Source organism: Mizuhopecten yessoensis, unplaced genomic scaffold (assembly GCF_002113885.1).
Source record: "Mizuhopecten yessoensis strain PY_sf001 unplaced genomic scaffold, ASM211388v2 scaffold897, whole genome shotgun sequence".
Lineage (NCBI taxonomy): Eukaryota > Metazoa > Mollusca > Bivalvia > Pectinida > Pectinidae > Mizuhopecten > Mizuhopecten yessoensis.
Genome location: NW_018403776.1, coordinates 37,047 through 60,102, shown reverse-complemented (window position 1 = coordinate 60,102; position 23,056 = coordinate 37,047). Strand labels below are relative to the sequence as shown.

The window sequence follows — 23,056 nt, the reverse complement described above, 5'->3', positions numbered from 1 at the left end:
TTTGCGATATGACAATTGTTTTTGGAGTTATGGCCCTTCAGAATTTCTGCTTCAGAATACTTGCAAGCACAAACGAGGGGCATTCAGATATTTCATAAATGCGGTGATGTAATTTGCGTTTGTAACACTACCAAAATATCATTCAATATTGTGAAACAATTTTAGATTATTTATTTAGAACCGGAATGAAAAAGCTAAATTAGAAAGTAAACGACTTTAAATGATTTTGAATATATTTTTAATATTCGAATCATAATTAGGGATAAAACATATTTCAATATTAACATGATTGTATAACAAACCAAGAACAAAATACAAATATTCATCCTGAGCTTCATTGTTTTTTTGTTGTTTATGTATTTTTTGTTGTTGTTATTATTGTTACATGTATTGGTCAAAGTGTCCAAGTCCGTTCTAGTTGTTCAGGTGAATATTTCACTTTGATCATTCCTTTGCATCAGCAATACCGCCTGCTGTTATAGCATACGTGGCTTCATTTTCAGGCAGATCAGGGCTTCAAATAAAGAAAAAAAGGAAAGTTATTTACACAATCTGTCTAATTTCTTTGAATTCGATACATCTTCTGATAAATGTCGAGTGTCTGAAAATAATATTTAAAATGATCTAACAGTTACTATGTCGGTACTATTTTAACGAAATCAATGTGGATATTTAACGAAATTATTGAAGTGTCCCTTTGATATACTAATCATTTTTTCTCAATTTTTTCAATCAGGATAAATAATTGTTTTAAATAAATACCTATCATATATCTTTGCTATTCTGTTTTCTCCTCTTCCTTTACGAAGACTAAGTCTTGTTGTAGAGGCATGAGCCAATATGTTTCCCCCAATAGGCTTCTTAGGGTCAGCTTGGAAACTTTGGGAATATAACATCATGTAAAATATTTCAACATTAACATATGTATCATGGTAGGAATAAATTCCACGCGTTGTTTAAAAGTCAATCAATATTTTTTATCAAGACACAGCTAGAATATAAGAACTTTAATGACATCTTCTCATAGCCCGATACATAAGTTACGGTATATGTGAATAGCTCTTAATAGCTCTTTGAATTCACACTTTTGGTAAAGGACTGGATCTTTTAAACAAAAATCGAAATGGACCATTTCCGTGTATGATATCTGAAGCGTCTGTAGCTATATATTCCTGTGGTTGATTGAAATTCAACAGTATTCTACTTTATACCAACATAAGGATGAACATTTTGAAACCAACAATTTAGCAGTAAGAATAAAGGTTTGGAAACCTGTATTTTAAATACATTTTTAATAGAAGTGTATCACATGAATCTTTTAAATAACCTGATAAGTATACTTACGACATTGTTGCTCCTGGATCAGCTGTCATCTGATTTGTTACAAATACTGCAACATTGTACTCTGAAATTTTTTGAATTACCATGTATTTATAACTTTCAAAAACACACATAATAAAAACCATAAAAAAATAATTTATAAGACTAAAAGTGAAGCTTCAGTAATTCAGCACCTAAATTCCAGAAAAAAGTGGCTTAAGTGTGACTAAGACAATATTACATCGAAAAGCCAATATATCCCATAATCAATGGCTGAAATGTCGGAAAACTGGATTAGTGTTCGCTTGATTATCGAGGTTCGACTGTATTTTATTGGAACAAAATTATATATTATCATTTGTTCTATTCCGTATAAACGTCCGCAGTGCTGAACAGCATGTTTTGCAGGTTTGTAATTTTCGTGTTTAACATTTTCCACAAAAAAACATCTTGCAAAATAGCAAATGAATCTATCCTCATGTTCCACGACGACTAGACCTGAAATACGCGAACTTAAACTCCCTGAAAATGGAACATTTAAGCAAATCAATCAGTCAAAAATTAAGGATCGCGAAAAATGACGTGTAACAGAGGGCATTATTTCAATGCCTTCGCTAGGAGTCGAACCCGGGACTTCTGGCTTACTAGTCTTACGCTCTACCATAAATTCTCTCTAGCCGAAACGATAAGAAGCGGCTAGTATTTTACCAGGGTGACATACTACCCCTCCAGGAAAGAACTCGTCCCGAGTTGTCCAGGGGTCATAGCGATCCCTTTGCAAGTATCGCTGAGTATTTTTGTCAAATCTTCTGGGTCCCTACGTGGGCGCCAATGTAACAGAGATCATTATTTTTTCAATGCCTCCGCAAGGAGTCGAACCCGGGACCTCTGGCTTACTAGTCTTATGCTCTACCGAATGAGCTCAAGAGAAATTCACTCTAGCCGAGACGGTAGGAAGCGGCTAGTATTTTACCAGGGTGAGAGACGTTTACAGTTTAAGGATGAATATTATGACAATTCAGAGCCAATTTATGTTACCATTTTTTAGTGTCATTCATATCGGGTCGAGATTAGTGAAGATGTATATCTAAGTGCTTGTTTAAGGTGTTAAGCAATTTCTTTATCCAACACATATTCCACTTTGAAATTATTTAATCATATGCACACGGTTGAATGTCAATTCATAATACATGTAATTTAATTTAATCTGATTAGACAAAAAATAGGATAACACTTAGAAAAAAAGAAGTAGCACATTGAAGATATAAAACATAAGGTCACTAATACCGGTCATTCTTTAAAAGTATACATGAGTGTATACCACGTAGATATAAACTCGTATTTGAGGATTTATCACTTTCATAATCATACATGCCTGTAATTACCTTCAGATATTTTCTGTAGCCTTGACAACATTTGAGCTAGTTTTTGTTGCCTATCTGCAAGCTCTCCTCTGCCGCTGAAATCCACTCTAAAGAGGGCCATTATGGAGTCAATAATCTAGAAAAACAAAAAACACATAACTACTTAAGCTGTACTGTACATTGCTAAAGCATAAAACACAATGTATACGCATACCATAAGCAAGCGATCAAAATACTATGAATTCTAAGATGTATGTCTCCAATTGTTTATTGACTATTAAAGATATTCACGCTTCAGGTTGAGCACTAATTATCACGAGAAAAAAAGCCAATAGCCAGAAAGCGACACAGTAGGAGTTTTTCATGACACACAAGGAGCAAAAGTGGTTTAAACGCTCAAAGGAGTTCAAATAGAAAATGTTTAAACTAATCAGAGGTCACGGTTGCTGTCTTGGATTTTCGGCTCGGCATGACAAGTTACAATACTTGCAGGGGACCTGTTAAGGAACTTAACTTCCCCCTACTTTAGAATCAATAAGTGCATGTTCTTGAGAGTAATTGCTCAGCAAATCAAATGATGGGGTGGAATTTTTGGATTGGCGAGAAAAGTAAGATACTTGTTGGAGACCTCATAACATTTGTATTGAGTTATATAGCCTAGCGATTCCTGAGAAAGAGTCGGAAATATCTCTGCCAATCACAGGCAAGGGCAGCTTTCATCAATTTCCGGATCGGCACAAAAAGTAACCACGCTTGCTGTGAACACTACACAAGTTTGTTGTCAATAAGGGCAGTCATTCTGTAAAAAAGTCGAAAGAAGTTTCGGCACAAAAAGTAACCACTATTATTGAGGACCTCATACCTAACATTTGTACCATGTTTTTCAAGTAATCCTTTCTTGAGTAGTAGTCGAAAATGCCTCAGCCTGTCAGAGGCCGAAGCGAAAAAATCGTTTTTGACCTCCTGAGGAATAATTTGATAAAATCAATAGCTATAGCATGTTTTGGGCAGTGCGGCCATCGAGGATTTTCGAATTCGACACAAAAAGTAACAGCAGTTGGTGGAGAAACAAGTTCATTTGGAACAGCGGTTCCTGCGAAGTCGAAAATGTCTGCCAATTCGAGCGAAGAGTAGTCCCTAACACAGCAACTATCTTGGATTACCAAATCATCACGAAAAATAACAACACTTGATCGGGGCAAGATAAGGAATCGGTTCAGTGGTCCTAACAATAATAAATCGAAATTGTAAATTTGTTTACGCACGACGGCGGACGGAAAAGGATGGATATAGCTCAACTAGGCAATCATGCGAGTCTGCAGTTCTGGAGATAGTAATTCAAATAGTTGTATTAGTCTAAATGATCCTTGCATCAATGCCTACAATATTTCAAAGTATATATGTAAACAAAAGTTTACTGGTTTGAAGTTACTAATTTATGTAGTCCGACATGAAAATATCCTTGACCTTCAATTTCGTGACCTTGACACAAACGTCAACGTGTTTTTTGAATCAACGCCTGCAATACACTATTGTTAATGTGTATACAAAAAGTCCCTAGCCTTATCTGCAAGTAAAGTAGCCGCAACCTTGACCTTTGTCCTCATTACCCTGGTCAAATGGATTCTTATGTACATTTGATAAATAAATCCTGCAAACTTTGGGATAATTAACAGCATTAGTAGCCTGATATATCTATGACCTCATTACCTTTATACTTAAGTCAAAATGACCCTTCAGCCAAAGTGTATAATATTCAAATATATCCAAACTATCAAATACTTTTTTGGGATAATTGCATTGGCCATTTCCGTGTTTAAAAAAACCCACATTTTTTAAGATGGCGACCATATTGAATTTCGAATAGACTCGAAAAATATTAACACTTGGTCAGGATCATGCACTGATCATTTCTACCAAGTAGACTTTAAATTAAACTTACATAGATTTTTCAACTTGTCTGTCAAAGCGGTCATATTTAATTAGAAAACATTAGAAAATATAACAACTTTCATGTAGTCAGAACTATACAACAATTCAGTTTTATCAAAATCGGTTCAGTGGAATTGAAGTTAATGTACTAAGTGCATTGTTCACAGACGACGCACAAAGTCGGATAGCTATCGCTCACTTGAGCAATCATGTGAGCTAAAAACTCAAATATTAGTTGAAGATTACAATGTATATCAAATAGATGTTCAGATGACATAAGTAATTTTCAGATTCCTCTTTCTTCAAATTATTTTATGTTTTTATTTATATTTTTTTTTTATATTGTATAAAACAATATTACCAGCAGTTTGAAGACACCTGGTTCCTCATAAAACTTGGCAGCCACAAAGTCTAGCAGTTCAAATTGGTGCTCACCTAAAGTGACAAAAAAAGAGGAAATTATTTATTAGAAAAAAAACCCACCATAATATTACTGCATTATTACATTATACTATTATTCTGGTCAATAAATTTTAGTTTCCATTTAGCTTCTAAAGCATCACAAAAAAACCCACAAAAATCCCGTACATTTATCTTAGAAATGCCATCTCGATTCTTCAAAAAATAAGAAGCCCAATGGGCCTGCATCGCTCTCCTAGTATTAATCTCACAATTGTAACCTTAAAAGAAGACGAAAATAAAGCTACAGGAAAAATATAGTGTCTTGACACAAAGTCATCCGAAACAAGGACATTAATAAGTTGAACAGTCTCAAGCCTTCCATCCAAGCATGCTTCTGGCCAAATATCATTACATTGGACCTTTTGGTTATTCAGAATAAGTTGATACATGTATAAGGCTTTAAACATATTTGACCCCTATGACCTTGAAAATGGGCGAAGCTCATTTGTTTGAACAAACTTTGTAGCCCTTCATCCCAGCATGCTATTTATTAACAAGCTATTCAACATCCTAGGCCTTTTGGTTATTGAGAAGAAGTTGTTTAAAAGTTTTAAACATATCTCACACCTACTAATTGAATAAACTTGGTAGCCCCTCATCCTAGCATGCTACTGGCCACATATATCATTATCCTGTGCCTCTTGGTTTCAAAAGAATTCGTTTAATGATTTTGAACATATTTGACCCCTGTGAACTTGAATATAAGTCAAGGTCATTCGTTTAAACAAACTTGGTAGCCCCTTATAAAAGCATGCTACTGGCCAGATATCATCATTCCGGGCCTTTTGGTCATTCATCAAAGTCAGTTAAAGAGTTTAACATATTTGACCCCTGTAACCTTGATTATAAGTCAAGGTTATTTGCTTGAACAAACTTAGTAGCCCTTCATCCCAGCATGCTACTGACTAAATATCGACATCCTGGTCCTTTTGATTTTATTCAGAAGTTGTTTAAAATTTTTCTAAGACAAATGACCCCTGTGACCTTGAAAATGAGTGAAGGTCATTCATTTGAACAAACTTGGTAGCCCCTCATCAAAGCATGCTACTGGCCAAATATCATCACCCTGTGCATTTTGGTTATTAAGAAGAAATTGTTTAAAGTAAAATATTGACACCGGACGACGGATGCCGCGCCACGGTATAAGCTCACTTGGCCCTTCGGGCCAGGTGAGCTAAAAACTGGACAATTAAGATCTGTGGTTGTATTGCGTCATGCCATGTGTACATTATTTTTTAAAAACTTTGCATGTCTGTGTCGAAATCTACGAAATTAATTTCGCGTACATATCAATTTATATTGAGGAGCCTGAAACACGTTCTTATACTTTTCTTTTTTTATTAATTTACATCTGGTTACTTTCTTGAAAACAGTAATTTTATTTATAATATTCATTTTAAAACCCTTATGACATGTATTTTTTGACACACATTTATCGTTTGAAGCTTTTCCATTCATATCAACATTATTGGAATTTTCACTTACTTGTGTATGCTCTTGCGTACAGAACATTATCTAAAACTGCACTTTGATCCAAGTTGAATCGATCTGCAATTGCTCGCAGTCTATCTGGACGACTTAATATAATGAAGGAAGCATAATTCAACTTTTTTATTATATATTTGAACTAACTTTTTCAATCATTCAGAAAGTAACACCACTATTGTAGACACACAATTATGTTAGCTCTTTATAATAATTAATAGTACATTGTCTTTCGAGTCTAAATAACTTGTATGAACAAAATAAAACAGTTGCAACTTAACTTTGGTTTGTACACGGCAATTTTGTTTGTAATAATATGTGGAAAGGATACAATGTGTTTTCTGTATCTATAAACATCACTTTTCCACCGGTATAGCCATTGTCACCATGCAGCTGAGTTGTAACTGAAAAGGACATGCGCAGAAAATATTTAAATTGACAAATTTTCAGTACTTTGTGAACGATGGTTTAATGTATATTTTAATGTTCCTGAAGTTTACGTAAAATATGAACGGTATGTGTTTTCACAGACAACAAACCATTTTGTTTCAATTTTTAAGTAGATAATTTTACTTTTTTTCCCACTCTACGTACACTTACCACATAACGTATGCGATAGCTGTGTTTTTCCTGTGCGAAATTCACCAAAAGCTTCTGTTATGGCCATACTCTCCATTCCACCACCAACAAGTTTGCTATTATATGTAACAAAATGAAATTCGAAAAGTATTTATAATATATATGTGAAAAGATTCTCGCACATAAACCATAGTGGGGGCTAATAGTATAATTTCCAAGACATTCTAATTTTATTTAATATCACTAAGATACGAATGTTTTCAGAAACGTTGTTGATGGAGTTGATATTTTAACATAAACATAATGCACATTTGTCTTCACTCGCAGCCATTAATAGTTGGAGCCTGAGGGTCTGCATGTCATATGTGTATGGCATTTTTTTTTATCAGTTAAGGTGCTATGATCTAGACAATTTTGTCGTTAACAGAGATAAACACATTACCCACCATACTTGTCACAAAGTCTGGCATGTTGAATAGACTTTTCCCTCACGAATCATTGCTTCATAAAGCAGTATCCTGAAGCAATGTTTTTTCACCAAAAACTTTAATAATTGTGGACGTAGTATTAAATTCTGGTTAGGGTTTACAGCACGTTTCGAGAGAATCAGTTTGATTAAAGCAATGGGCAAGTGTATCGTCGCCATCATGATTATTTCGTTTCTTGTGCGGTATAAAGGTCGATGCTATATATATGTTCGTCCTTGTGCCTTGTCGTTTACTTGTAACTACCGTGTATATCCATGCTATTTTCCTTTGTTCATACCCTGTATCAATTTGCTCTACTTTCAATGTTTTCAGCTGGTGACATTTTCTTTTCTAAATGATAGTAACATTTATGAAGGATTCAATAATGACATGTATTTACTCAAATTCTTGACTGCCTGTTGAAATTCTGAAGACCTGTTTTCTTTTGTCGGCATACTCGAGTGCTGTCAGAAATCCAGCATCCTGAAAAAAAGGTTGATATTTTCATTATTATCTGCTCAGATTGATATTCATTCATCAAAAAGCTTTATTAACATGCAGATTATCCTCAGGCTCTATTAGAGATGGTGAAAGTTCGATTGGTTTATTTTTATTTTCATTTTTTAATTTTAATTCAAAATATAAGGCAGCAGTCACACTTAGACTATGCAAGTCATATCTGTACCAAATTTCCTTGTCACGTAATTTCACATGAATTCCCGCATACTTTCTCAAAATTCATGGCAGAGACTAGGCTGAATTCACAGAAATATATATTCTAGAGACCCTAGCTTAACTCGAATTCCTGACAAACCATTTCTTTATGAAATGATGCTGCAACAGACTATACATTTTCTTCTATATTTACACACAAGCATACAATAGATCAAGAAATATAAATTTTGAGTTTAAAAACAATCAAATAGTAACGTATACATTTACAAACAAGGGACCAAAGGGCCTGGAATCTCTCACTTGTTTATTTTTTGGAAATTACCAGTAATTTGGAAATGTATCCGCTTAGAATTTAAGTTCCTTTATTTGCATAACTTTGTATCAATCTGCTAAGGATGCATGCTTCGACCAGGTCTGTTAATTTCCGCTATGTCAAAACACAGATGCTGGACACACTAATAGTAATATGATATGCACAATAGGCATTAATATTATTATATAGTATAGACACATCATATCAATATAAGTGTATCCACCTGTGTGTCAAAGGGTATATTGGTGTGATCGTGAGGAAACGTGTTATACGGCACCCCCTTAGTCTGTAGCATCCGGAATAAAAATGCCAACAGGTTCAATTGGATTTTGTCTAGATTTATAACTCGTTGGGGATCAAAAAAATTGAACAAATATTAAAAGGGCAGACACATCTATATAGGCTTAGGGACAGGATAAACGGGATGCAATTGATTTATTTGCTTTAAACGACCTCTCCTAAATTACTGGGCAGATTTCAACCTCATTTTAGTGCTAACAATATGCTTGGGTCGAATTGAAAGACTTGTGCTTTAAACATCTCCCAAAGTCTATGGGTTCAGCTCAGTAGTTCTCTATGTGGAGCTGACAGTGTTACATAACACACACTTCTGATCGTGCTAAACAAATATTTGTGTTCATCATAAAGAAAGGTTCAGCCATTGAGACGATATAAGGTGCGGACAAAGTGTTATTGGACGCACGCTCGAATGGATATAACCCCCTTACTCTGTAGGGATTATCTCCCTTTATGCAATGTCCTATGTAAGGGAAAACGATTTACGCAATAACTGACTTTGTATAAGAAAATTTAGGGAGGACTGTCCAACACTCATTTTTTAGACAGCGGAAACGACTCGATGATTTGAAGTGAATTTAAGCACCTAGTGACTTGAAAACCCCGTGTGTAGAAATATGATGGAAAGGAACATTTCAATGGCTGCACATGGATACATGTATATAACATGAATATATGTCATACCTACGATCATTTTTAACAACTTGTTTCAGTTATAATATTATTTTAGGACGGTAAAACGAATCTTGATTTCGATCTTACGCTAGGTAGCCTAGGTAAAACGAATCTTGATTTCGATCTTACGCTATAGGTAGCCTAGGTAAAACGACTCTTGATTTCGATCTTACGCTAGGTAACCTAGGTAAAACGTTTTTTTGGGGGATATGAAAAAAGTTACGTCGTACGTTTATTATATGTCGTGTTGTGCATGCGACACACAATGACTCAAACATATATAACGATGTTTTCGCAAATATTTTTACAATCTCGGCAACACTAATGAAACGATTTGCCTTGACATGAGAATGTGTTTACCCTCAACATTTCATGTTCACCTCGATCAGCTATGAATGCCTGGGGGGAAATCATCTTCATACTAAGCATGAACAATACATTTTTACTATTTTATACATACCACGCTGTAATGACAATAGTGTGATGATAACAAACCATGGGTAGGAAAATCATACAAATCAATCCTGTGAGGGAAACTCTCATCAATATGTTTAAGACAGTAAAGTGTATTCACGGCTCGTGAACAAATCTTAAACTCGTTTCATAAAGCTCTTCCAAATAGAAACTTATGTTATATCCTTTATTTATTCCCAAGTTATCAATAACACGACGCTATTGCCAATTATCGGCGCAATATCGATAATTTTGCCAACATAATTTTCTTGGAAAAATGAATAGATTAACAGAGATAAGTGTCATATTGCAAATCTATATTTTATTTTCGAGCTAATAGAACATATAATAAAGGAGTTACCAGACATTTGATTTAATGTACTTAAAAAGTGTAAACTCGACATATGATATCTAAATAGGGGCGAGATTAACCCCTCTTTAGACGTTTAGACATGGTGATGTATGTACACGTACATCCTCATAGTATCCTGAGAGCTTTAGTTTGAGGGCTGATATTGGTGAGGGTTGATATAACGTGCATATAGAAATTACCATTTTTATTATTGCTATCGCAAAATCAAAGAAAAAAGTAGAACATCTCCAATAATATTAGAAAAGATTGAATGTCGGATTCCGATTTTAGAGAATATCAATTTTGTCATGATATAAATGTTTGGCCCATAATGTTAAAATTCGAGAACGTTTAGGGACTGACGAAATGTACACAAAAACTGAAAATACCAATGTGTATTCTATGCACAACCTGATATATGTATAGAGGTTTTTTTTATCATTTTGTTAATTAGATAAAAAAAAACCCTGACATTTGGTGGTTCTTCTGCCAAACAATGTTGGTTCCTGTAATGGTGAACTGATTCCTGCTCTTAACGCATCGAAACCATTGTTGTCGTTCATCGCAGAAGTGTATAGATAACGGGTATGTACAATGAATTTAGGTATGACTTAAAATTGTAGTTAGCTGTATACATACAATGCAGTAGGGTGACTCTGAGCTTCAAACTGATTAAAGGACAACTATTTAACTTTGGGTTGAGTCAATCATATAGTTACAGATACATGTACATTGTATAATGTATACAACATGTAGTTATATTGATACATCCCTTCCCATCCCTACCCACTACATGAACCATCCATCCACACCATCAGTTACAGATAATTTGAAAGATCCTTGTATTACAAACACTAAGTTTTCCTGATGCTTCTTTTATCTTCTCCATTTTCGCCTCAGATATTCCTTTGATATTACAAAGCCTCTTCTTTGTTGTCATTTGAATTCCCTGCAACAATAAAATACAAACTAAACCAAAGAATAATTACAGTAGTCACTGGTTTTATTACTGCTATTCACTGTAATTATTTATTTATTAATGACTGTATTAAATCACTTGCATTACAAAATTACATTTGACATTTAAATATGATCAACATTAATATAACATTCAATATTCTTTGGAGCATAACATGCACTGTTGAAATTTGTATTGAAGCCTTACTTTGATTGTACATATTCCTGCCTGCTTCAACTTTTTAATGTCTGCAACATTCTACAATATTAAAAAACATGTAAGAACTTTCATAAATGTTACTTTGTATAACTTTCTTATATGACAATAATTTTAATTTCTTAATAGTGAGTTGATTTAGCATATGTCCATCAATTGAAGAATTTATAACAAATAATCTTAAGGATACAATTATTTTATTTATATGAATTAATTTAAAAGAATCTTCAGTTCTTATTGTAAAATTTTAAACTTGTATTATCTTTATTAAACTTGTTATCTGACCAGGACAGAAGGCATAAGAAAAGCAATAGTATACCATGAATATCTTATTTTCAGTATGACAAATTCCAAGTCTCAAGGTCTATAACAGGTGATTAGCTTTTGACATAAGAAATAATAAGGCCCATGAATTATGCTGTGATTGGGTTGTAATGGAACACCATGGAAGTCATATGATGATTTAACATGACCAAACAGTTTACTGAACAATTTTTATTGCAAAGGTATGATTTTGTTATGTTTTTTTCCAAACAGTTGATTCTCAATACCTGTATGTTAAGAGAGCATTGTTGTTTTAAAACCTGCTTGTGGATGGAGGGGAGAGGCAAACTTTGAAAATTTCTTTTGAAGTATTTTTTTTTGAGAAAAAAAAATGGAACTTCTTTAAATGATTTAGAAACTTATCTTGTTGAAAAAAATGTAAATTGTCTTCAAACAATAGACAAATTATGTATTGATAACATTGGAGTGTATCTCAAACTATTCATTATCTTATATGCCGATGATACTGTCCTGTTTTCAGAAACACCAGATGGTTTACAGTTAGCTTTAAATGAATTTGAACAATACTGTAATACTTGGAAGTTAACTATCAATTCAGGAAAAACTAAAATTGTCATCTTTTCAAAAAGAAAATATGCAAGAACTCACCATTTTTCATTATGTAACGTAGAATTAGAAATACTGGAAGGGTATACCTATCTAGGATTATTCTTTAATTTTAGTTGTAGCTTCTTTAAAGCAATGAAAAAAATGTTGAACAAGCACAGAAATCAGTGTTTGCTGTCTATAAGAAATTGAGAAACATATCTTTACCAGTTGATCTACAATTGAAGATATTTGATTCATTAATCATGCCAGTTCTTCTGTATTCATCAGAAATATGGGGTTTTAAAAACACAAATATTATAGAAAAAATCCATCTTCAATTTTGTAAATATATACTATATATACTGGGTGGTTGTCCACATTTCCAGTGGGGGTTTCCATGAGGAGGAAAATAGTGAAAATACATGCAAAGTATGATTTTCCAGTAGGGGTTTCCATGTGGAGGAAAATGGTGAAAATACATGATTTTTAAAGAAAATTCTTAGGCCAGGGGGGTTCCTGAATCCCCCAAAAAACTCTGGATTTGCCACTGCTAGTAAACTATTACAAATTACAAAATGCATTAAATATAAAGATCTCTGGTAGAAACCATTTAAGGGTTTTACATTTGTATTTAATATAGAAGAAAAATCTTACAATTCCATGATTTTGAAGCATATCAATGTCTTGAAATAAGGATTCCTGAAAAACCAAAAACACATTTTAAAGTATCATAATGTGTGATTTATTTCAAGAATGTAGCTTCGAAATCTAATAAAAGTCTCAAACTATTAGTATTTTTGAAATTATGAAGTTTATCTCACGAAAAACTTAAAATGAAGACGTTAACATCAATTCGTATATTTGATAATAGATAGATCCACGACTTAAATAATCTAATTCCGTGATGGATCTTTACAATACATTTAGCTGAATCAGGCAAAATTATTTAATCTGTCTCTAAATATAATGATTAAATACGGACATATATATATAATATATAGATCTACTATCTAGCCTTGCTCAAGTGAAGAATTTAAGAAAATAGGATTAGCTCATTGAAAATGAAAATAGTTCCTTGGTAAACCGTCTGTGTTCTTCACAGTTTATCAAATCACATTTCGCAGTTATTTTAATGAAGACAGGTAAGTATTTTAACAACAGTGCAGTAGTGTTAAGATTCCAGTCCCGACTGCAGATAGGTCTCTAAACAATATTTAACATTTATAAATTAAAAAAGGTCATTTTCAGAATAATGCATACGTCATCGTCTTCATTATCCAAAACTTCTTCAACAACTTGATCTTCAGCTTCCATTTTTCAATTTGTTTGCTTTGTTTATGTCGTCTGCTTTCGTCTGGTTCAACTAGTCTAACATAGGGTTGATATAAAGAAGAGTTATACGAAACGAAATACAATTGAGTATTGTATCAATTAATTTTACCGTTCAGTTTTCTGTCTTTATAATAATGTACATGTTAGTTTTGAAATTATTTATCAAATGTTTAAACTTTAGCCGTTTACCATAAAATCACAATATTTATTTCGTTGTTTTAATGTTACGGAATATATAAATACCATGGACACTTCCTGTTCCGTTCCAAAACGAGACTCCAGCAGCGCACGTGTTACAAACGTTTTCTTGTTTATAGTCCTCCGTGAAGCGATAAGCCGAGAGGAACAAACATCACAACTCATCTATCCATACTACTTTGAAAATATAAACAGCAACAGAAATGGTAAGATTAACTTTTATTTTGTAACAGGAAACTTTGATAAAATGACCGAGTTATGATGAATTGAATTTTTACGATCGCGGCGTGGCACATGTGTGTATTCGCATGTAAAGTGTAGAAAACGTTGCCAGATAATATCGTTAAAATTACTCGCTAAAGTAAGCGACAGAGGAAGATATGTTATGAGTTAGACTTTTATTGATATATATTCCAAATTTCAGCTCGATATTTGAAAAAAAGGATCGAGTTATGACTATGAGGAATATATCATTATTACGATCGGCGGCGTGGCATGAAGAAGCGTAATGATAATGGTAATGATGCGCTCCCACCCCGAATGTTCCCTACATCATATAACTTATACACAAATGTTAAGACATATATAAGTTCATAGGACATATCCAGCACATAATGATGTATATAACACATGAGGTGCCAGTAATATATCGTCTAGTCATCAGTTTCCGCGCGTTATGTATTTTCGCGCAGCCATTGTTCAAACTATATCTCTTAACTACGGGACCTGCTGGACATAACACAATGGTATTTTAGACGTTTTGCCATCGTCTGTAAACTGACACAAATATTACCAGAAGTTCGTCCGGAAAACATAGAATTAATCACTGATTAAAAACACGCATAAATATGCAGTTTTGCTTAGTGCACTTTTTATCTTGCTCAAAATGAACCCATACCTGAAAAAACGGTGATATATTTCATTCATGAACCAATCATTTTTGTAGTCTAACATACGTACGAAAATGTCGTTTGCAAATGAGGCCACATTTCCTCGCCGATTTTTTTCCATTTCCGAAGAGCCAAGGAGACATTCTTATATCGATAAACAGTGTTTTCAATGAAACGTAAACGTTGTAATGCAATGAACTTCCAATTTTCACCAATTTAAAACAGAAAAAATTGAGAAATAACTTACCATCAACCAAAACCGATATAAGACTGCAGATTCTATATTATAACTAAATAAATTTATAAAAATTACATGAATTCGTTCAATTTAACATCTTGAAAAATCAATTAAAATGTGAAACTTAAAAAATTTGATTTGACAAAGATATTTTTTGTATTTCAAACGAAGCTTTTGTTCTTGCAGGTCACTGTAGAGAATTTCTTTTTAGTGTATTCAAGTTATCTTTCTTCGAAAACTAAATCAAAATAGACACGGAAACATATGACGAGAGATTTTATTTTCAAAATTGTTTGTTCTGATTTTTTTAAAATACAGTTTAATGTTGCTAGTTTTTGTTTCCATTAATAGATTGTATACATGTTTATGACAGTCTTCCATAATTTCATCAGTTTTCTGCTGATATGAGTACGAACTCGTGGTTGCTTCTTAAGTGCGCAGAAACCGGTAACCTGAGGATATAGCACAAATGGGTTACATGTGGTTTAGTACTGTCTGGTATGACCACAGGAGCACGCAACTACTACTAATGTAGTGATCAAGTCAATGTTCGCACTGCTGTTGCCTGCCCCTGTGGTTTGACTGATACAACCCAATCAACACTGTTACAGATCAGAAATACTTAAAGAATTGCATGTGCGCACTCAGGGAAAATCCTGGAATTTGAGAGCAATGGATCATATTCAGCAATTTTTGGTCAATTTCAAAACTAAAAGGGGTCATTCTTTGCTAAATTAAAATTAAATTGGAACATGGAGAGGTCTATTAATGTTTTGAGGGGATCAATGGCCCCCTTCAGGATTATCCCTGCACACAAGAATGGGACAAATATATGTTGATGTCATATACTTGCGATCTTTTTGAAATTTTCATGGAGGAGATTACACATGCTCAGAGTTAAAGACAGATAAATTGTATGTTTATACAGCCTAGATGAAATCATCAGATCTTAGAAAATGGGAATAGTTTAGCAAATTTGCTGGTTGAAAATGGTCAATTTTAGGGTCCAAGAGTTGGCAAGTGTTTTTACGTATATATATACTTTTCTTCACTCAGGCAACAGAAGAAGTAAATCCTAAAGCCTACCCCTTGGCTGATGCAGTTTTTAATAAAACAATCCTGGACATGTTACAGCAGTGTTCAAATTACAAGCAACTCAAGAAAGGGGCCAATGAAGGTGTGTACAATATGTTGTTATTCTACAAAATGTACTTGTAGTTTATGGCTTTAAACATCTCTGTCTAGATTGAGAGCTGGAAGTACATGCAAAATTCTTAACAATATTACTGATGAATTAATACTGGACAGATTTTCCTCAGATTTCAAGATTTTATGATGCAAGAGAGGCAACAAAATCGAGCTTAGATCAGATGTCTAAATTTATTGACATAGTGCATGACATAATGTATAATTTTTACCTTTCTACTTAACTCAGGTTTATCACTATCAGGGGATTTTGGAAAACAGACTTTGGGATGAAATAAGGAAAAAATCACCCAACATAAGAACCATTTACGGAAATTAAGATCAAATAATATCACTGACTACGTGAAATTTAAAGAATGAAGTTCGAAATATTTATACTTGTAACCTTTTTGAAATTTCCATGGGGGGATTATGCATGCTCAGAATTAACAGCATAAATAAAATGTGTTTATGTACACCCTAGTGGACAACACTTTTTGAATGGCATCTTTTGTGCTGTTCTTTCAGCTGAAATCATTAGATGTTAGAATATAGGAATAGTTTAGCAAATTCACTGGTTGAAAATGCTCAATTTTAGGATCCAAAATCGGGAGTCTCCATTCAAAATTGGGAGAGTTGGTAAGTATAAATATTGGGAATTCAATGGGTCTTTTTGATCTGACCTAACTAGAACCCAGATAAGTATCTGGACATGGAATCAGATTTAAATGGCACATGCATGTTTCCAATCAATTTTACTTAACATGCTTATTGTATTTCTATACATAGTAGATATTATATTTTTTTTTAGCCACAAAAACTCTCAATCGTGGAATTGCTGAATTCATTGTGATGGCAGCAGATGCAGAGCCATTGGAAATTTTGCTTCATCTTCCTCTCTTATGTGAGGATAAGGTAGGTCACTCATATATTTCCTAGAAGAATTATTGATGGAATGCCATTCTCAGTAACAGACATAAAAACCTTCTTCCTAAATAGGATTTTAATTGCACACTTGCAGAAACATAAAGAGTAGTCATATATAAATTTCATGATGGCTGATTTACACCATTCTTTGTCTTCATTAACCTGTTTCTTTTTTTTCGTTCCAAAAACAAAGATATATATCCGGGTGAAATAATGCCATGTATAAAAGGAACACTGATGTTATCCTGTTGCAAGAATGTAGTTTTTTGTCCATTTTTTTTCTTTCCCCCCTGTGTCATGGCCCTAGCTTGTGGCCCTATTTCTTGACATATTTTCATAAAACTTCACTGTTATGTTTTTCTTTGACACCTAGGCTATTTTGAACGAGAATATCCATCAGGCGTAGGTTAAGGTCATTGTTACTAAAAATTATGTTTTATTCTCACACTCTAGCAGCAGCATTTCTTGACATTTTCATGAAATTACACGTAAATTAAAATGTTGAAGTTATTGGAATTCCTGATGAATCTGTATACAACTGTTAGTTCAAGATATAAAGACAAATTAACTGCAAGCAAAGAGGATATATATATATTAAAGGCTGAGTGAAAACATGAAATAACATGAAGAGTGAAAAAGAAAGTTTTTTTTCCAGATTTAGGAACAATTTTCCTGGTGGTTTGTAATCATATGGCTTCATGTGTAATAGTTATTTTTCTTTTCTCTTTCCAGAATGTACCCTATGTATTTGTGAAGTCCAAACAAGGTATTTATTTTGAGCATTTTTATATGAAAAGTCAAACATTTTTCGAAAGGATTCATGTTTGTATAAATGAAAGTGGTGATCTCCTTGTCCTTGGTCATAGGGATGGTGGAGCTCAATAGGATAGTAGCTATTAGGTGTATCTTTAAAATATTACCGGTTGTCTTGAAGAACATCCTTGATACAAATACAAATGTAGTTAGTAGTTTGAAGCATCTCGGGCAAATAGGATAAGTTACTAAAGGACTGAGCCCATAATGGGGAATCCCAAATAGGGTTAAATCTCAAAGATGGCTGAAGTATCACAGGAATATAGACTTTCAAATAAAAATGTTATTTCTTTTTTTGGTATGTTCTCTACCTGTGCAATTAATTTGTTGTTCATTTGGAATGTCGGGTAAAGAAAAAGCCAGGTGAGTAACTAAGGATCCCTGCACCACTGCCAAAAGTATTGGAAATTGTTTTTTTTCAGCATGACATAGTTTTGATAAACGAAACCATACCTTGCGAGACTTTCATAAAATATAATCACATAATAAATATGAATTAAAATAAAATCAACAACACTGTTCTAAGTGATAAATTGAGCAGGGCTTGACTGGGATACCAACCCGGACTGCAGATTATTATATTACCATTCTATCCTATCGAGCTACCCAGTGGAGGCTACTGTTTATAAAGAAAAAACTACAGCTCAGTGGGACAGTGATCTTTAAAGCCCTTGAGACTTTTTATTTTCGTATGTACATGTAGACTGAATCAGGCCTTAGCTACCACAGAATACCTGATGTAATATTTTATTTTTGTTTTCAGCTCTGGGCCGAGCCTGTGGAGTATCACGGCCAGTCATTGCAGCCTCGGTTATTGTCAATGAGGGCTCCCAGATGAAGGCTCAGATCGACAAGGTCAAACAAAGCATAGAGAAACTACTGATCTAACATTCATCGTATCATCATCATCATCATCACAGCTACACGTGTAGTGCTGTCATCATCATCACTTCATAAAGATAATTGGAATATCTGAAGACAGAAAAATCTTTAAATGAAAACTTCTATCAAGTTGAATTGTAGAATGGACATCATTCTTCTAAAAAAAATAATGTGTTTTACAAGTGTAAGAACTTTTTAATGTATGGGTTGATCGCTGGCTGTTAATTTGGAAATCTTATGTCATTGACTTGCTTTGACCAGCATATTATCGACTTAAATTACTTTTTCTTTTTGTTAAGATACAGCAATCATAATTTTATATGTTTTTGAATAATAGTTAAACATTATATACATTTTGTTATTGATTGGAATGTCATTCCTGCAATGAACCAGGTTTTAATTCATACCAGATAGGTAGTATGAATAAAATGTAGTTTCATACAAATTAATTATTGTTTTTTTTATTTCACAGCTATTTATTGATTTGCTTGTAAAATATGAGAAATAGCTTGTACATTTTAATATAGGCTTATTTTATCAACAAATCAAGAAATGTTCACACTTTTGCTTCATACCTTTTTTCATGGATGTAGAAATTGCAGTTGATTTTACAGCCTACATAGAAAGAAATGGAAACAATTCGTGTAAATTCATGTTAAATATCTAAAATACATGTATTTCAATTGCACGGAATATTAAAATGATATATTTTAATTTTTATTGGGACAAAAATTGTTAAAGACTCAAATTGGATAAAACCTGAGGCTTGTTTAGGATTTTACGTTATTTTGAAAATCCTGAGAGTGAAATTTTCCCTATCCTACACCCCCATGCATGAAAGAGTATTTTTCTCTCTTTCCAGTCACCAGAATTAGCTCAAAAACCACCAAAAAATGTCATAACTAAGCATCACGGCATCACAGAATGTTCCCAATTTCATGACATCCATGTCACACATGTGAATTGGGGTATAAGATAGAAATTATTTACACCTCTGTCTTACCCTTGACAGTTCTGTCGTACTCGCTTAGGAATGAGAGATTATTCCTTGCAACTTTGTTTACTCATCGAAGATATGCATAGAAAAAGAATGACAGAACATTAACCTCCACAAAAGCCTGGAGAATATGACTGGAAGGTTCTTTCATGTTGAGAGGCAGGACAGTAATTATCTTCATACATGTACAAATATGACGAGAAAGAGATAATTTCACAGTATTGTTGGATTCTACGGAAATTTCCTGACTAGCAGACAGAAAAGATGTAGATATGAGACTTGTTCCAGTATATTCAACTGAACACTAATAAAAAAACAAAACTTACTTAAAAAAAATCAATCTGTTTACTGCATTTTCAAATCATATTTAAATCACTGTGTCGGTGATCTGTCTGTCATTCCATTTGTTCTTGAGCAATTCTTGTTCGCGCTACTTTTATACGCCTGTCAAATTTGATGGAAGTATTATGGTATGGGGTTGTCCATCCGTCCATCCGGCGTGATCTTTTTTGTGTCCAGGAATCTCCTCCTACATTTTTCGACCAATCTCTTTGGAATTTGTTATACATTATATTCATGATATAAAGTTATGTCTCCCTTAAAAGAATTTTGATTTGACAATTTTTGCAAAAGTTCTTGCCCTTTGTTCATTTCAGGTTTTTTTCCACCCTGGAGATCTACATTATTTGACGGATTCCTTTTTAACTTGGTAGGCTAAATAATCATGATATGTTGTTGTTTCCTTGAAAAAGAATTTTGATTCAACAATTTTTGCAAAAGTTATTGCCCTTTGTTTATGTCAGTTTTTGATTTTTGCTGGCAATCTCCTACTTTTTTCAACGGATCTCTTTGAAACTTGGTATACATTATAATTATGATATGAAGTTGTGTCTCCCTTGAAGTGTTGGACAACCACCATCAATAGGCTGTTGTCTATTATAAGATTGAAGCATTTATAAGCAGTGTTAGCAATGTTCTGGGCAATATTTTCATATTTTATGGCCCCAAAACACCTTAATTGGACTTTGTTAAATTTGAGGTTAAAGTTTTTGGGCAAGTTTATTTGTGACGTGTTGGACAGCCACCATCAATAGGCTGTTGTCTATTATAAGGTTGAAGCATTTATAAGCAGTGTTAGCAATGTTCTGGGCAATATTTTCATATTTTATGGCCCAAAAACACCTTAATTGGACTTAGTTAAATTTGAGGTTAAAGTTTTTGGGCAAGTTTTTTCCAGACAGTCTTGGATCATCACACACAATACACAGTTGTCTATTATGAGTTTAAGGTATTTATATCGAGTGTAAGCAATGTGCTGGACCATTTTTTTCATATTTTATGGCCCAAAAACAGCTTAATTGGACTTGGTTTAATTTGAGGTTGAAGTTTTTTGGTGAAGTGTTGGACAACCACCATCAATATGCTGTTGTCTATTATAAGGTTGACGTATTTGTATTGAGTGTAAGCAATGTGTTGAACCATTTTTTCATATTTTAGCGTCAAAAACAGCTTAACTGGACTTCGTTAATTTCTTAACAATCACTTCACATAGATGTTTCTACACATTTAACAGTCCTTGAAATATCCTGGTGGTAAGTGAGGTGGAAAATAAAATGACAGGCACTATATCAACGTTTTACTATACATGTGTTTCTATTGATAGTTGCAGTATTATAATAACATACATAGGCGAGCTATGCTGATCTCCAACAGCTCTTGTTATAGCATTTCAGCTAACCACTCTTAGAATGATGCAGATCTTAATTCAATGTAAGAAAGTATATAACACTATATGGCATTCGACGGGCGTATATTGTTCCGCCCTGCGGTCCTCTTGTTCAGAATGTGCTGGAGGGATGTAACATAAATTTCACATGTAGGTTCCCCATGGCCCCTAGTATTTCATACTGTTTTTTGGGACTGATCACAAAATCAAATTGGCCGACAGCCAGCCATATTGAATTTGAGAGTTAAAGTTTGTTAGCGTTATTTATCAGAAAGTGCGTTATTTATCCGAAAGTACTGGAGGGTTCTTCCTCAAATTTCACATGAAGGTTCCCCATGGTCCCTAGTTGTGCATATCTTTTTTTGAGACTGATCATAAAACCCAAGATGGCGGAAAGCCAGTCATCTTGAATTTGACAGTTAAAGTTTATAAGTGCTTTTTATCGGAAAGTATTGGAGGGATGTTTCTTAAAGTTCACATGAAGGTTCCCCATGGTCTCTAGTTATGCATATCAATTTCTTGGACTAATCACGAAACTAAGATGGCCGACAGCCAGCCATCTTAAAGTTGAGAGTTAAAGTTTGTAAGTGTTATGTATAAGAAAGTGCTACTGGAGGGTTTCTTTCTCAAATTTTACATGAATGTATTCCATGGTCCCTTATTATGTATATCCATTTTTGGGACTGGTCTAAAATGTATTGGAGGGATCTATCTCAAATTTCACATATGGGTTCCTCTTGATTCTTAGTTGTGCATGTTTACTTTTGAGGGTGATCAAAAGAATGATTTAGATGGCGACAAGTACTGGAGGGATCTGCGCTGGATCAAACAGATAAGAGAAAAGATCAAACTGACATGAACCAATGAAGATGGTACAATGATGGGTACAAAGGTCCCTCTTGGATCTTTTGTTAAGTATAGGGTTTTACAGTAAAAATAAAAGCTCATAATTTTTAGCTCACCTGGTCCAAAGGACCAATGTGAGTTAATACTATACTCGACATTACGGAGACCACAAACTTATAACCAGGTATTTAATTTCCTAGGCATCAAAAGAAATTTTGAAATGGCTGCTATCCCCACCCTATAACCATATATAACATTACTGTGCATCAAGAGACCGACACAGATATGATATTAGGACTGGCCCTTGTGTCTGGATCTACAAATAGGGTCTAAATTTCTGGGCCATAACGTTGAAATAACCCCATAACTGTGTATATGTTTGAGAGGCATCAAGACACGAACACAATTATGATATTAGAATTGGTCCTACCCCTAGGATCTTTGTTCTTGCGTCATAACTTTGAAATGGTTGAGATCCCCACCACATAACCATATATACCATTGCTTGACAGTAAGAGACGGACACAATCATGATATTAGTATTGACCCCACCATTAGGGACTAAAATTCTGGGCCATTACGTTGAAACGTTTGAGATCCC

The 23,056-nt window shown here is 33.8% G+C and overlaps 2 protein-coding genes across 2 annotated transcripts; one reads left to right on the top strand and one right to left on the bottom strand.

Moving 5' to 3' along the window:
- Positions 1-309: 309 nt before the first annotated feature.
- Positions 310-13,805, bottom strand: LOC110453792 (meiotic recombination protein DMC1/LIM15 homolog). The gene is made up of 13 exons (XM_021502956.1): positions 13,682-13,805; positions 13,076-13,120; positions 11,540-11,590; positions 11,228-11,323; positions 8,010-8,092; positions 7,164-7,258; positions 6,895-6,967; positions 6,564-6,655; positions 4,978-5,051; positions 2,706-2,820; positions 1,345-1,405; positions 763-879; positions 310-514 (listed from the first exon to the last, which is right to left on the bottom strand). Exons 1-13 carry the CDS (start codon positions 13,733-13,735, stop codon positions 445-447), a joined length of 1,026 nt encoding a protein of 341 aa, XP_021358631.1. The 5' UTR covers positions 13,736-13,805; the 3' UTR covers positions 310-444.
- Positions 13,806-14,010: 205 nt separating this feature from the next.
- Positions 14,011-19,331, top strand: LOC110453768 (NHP2-like protein 1). Its single transcript, XM_021502907.1, has 5 exons — positions 14,011-14,157; positions 16,136-16,256; positions 17,076-17,179; positions 17,924-17,957; positions 18,768-19,331. The coding sequence occupies exons 1-5, from the start codon at positions 14,155-14,157 to the stop codon at positions 18,890-18,892; spliced, it is 387 nt and encodes a 128-aa protein (XP_021358582.1). The 5' UTR covers positions 14,011-14,154; the 3' UTR covers positions 18,893-19,331.
- The last annotated feature ends 3,725 nt before the right edge of the window (positions 19,332-23,056 follow it).

Bases quoted from the DNA above. Each gene is read 5' to 3' on its own strand.
- LOC110453792 (XM_021502956.1), bottom strand. From the start codon at position 13,735: ATGGAAGCTGAAGATCAAGTTGTTGAAGAAGTTTTGGATAATGAAGAC. The intron at 7,259-8,009 runs GTAAATACATGT...TACATATAATAG, and splicing joins ACAGGCAGTCAAGAATTTGA to CAAACTTGTTGGTGGTGGAA. The intron at 1,406-2,705 runs GTAATTACAGGC...AAAAAATTTCAG, and splicing joins GCTACAGAAAATATCTGAAG to AGTACAATGTTGCAGTATTT.
- LOC110453768 (XM_021502907.1), top strand. The intron at 16,257-17,075 runs GTGTGTACAATA...ATTTTTTTTTAG, and splicing joins CAAGAAAGGGGCCAATGAAG to CCACAAAAACTCTCAATCGT. The intron at 17,180-17,923 runs GTAGGTCACTCA...TTCTCTTTCCAG, and splicing joins CTCTCTTATGTGAGGATAAG to AATGTACCCTATGTATTTGT.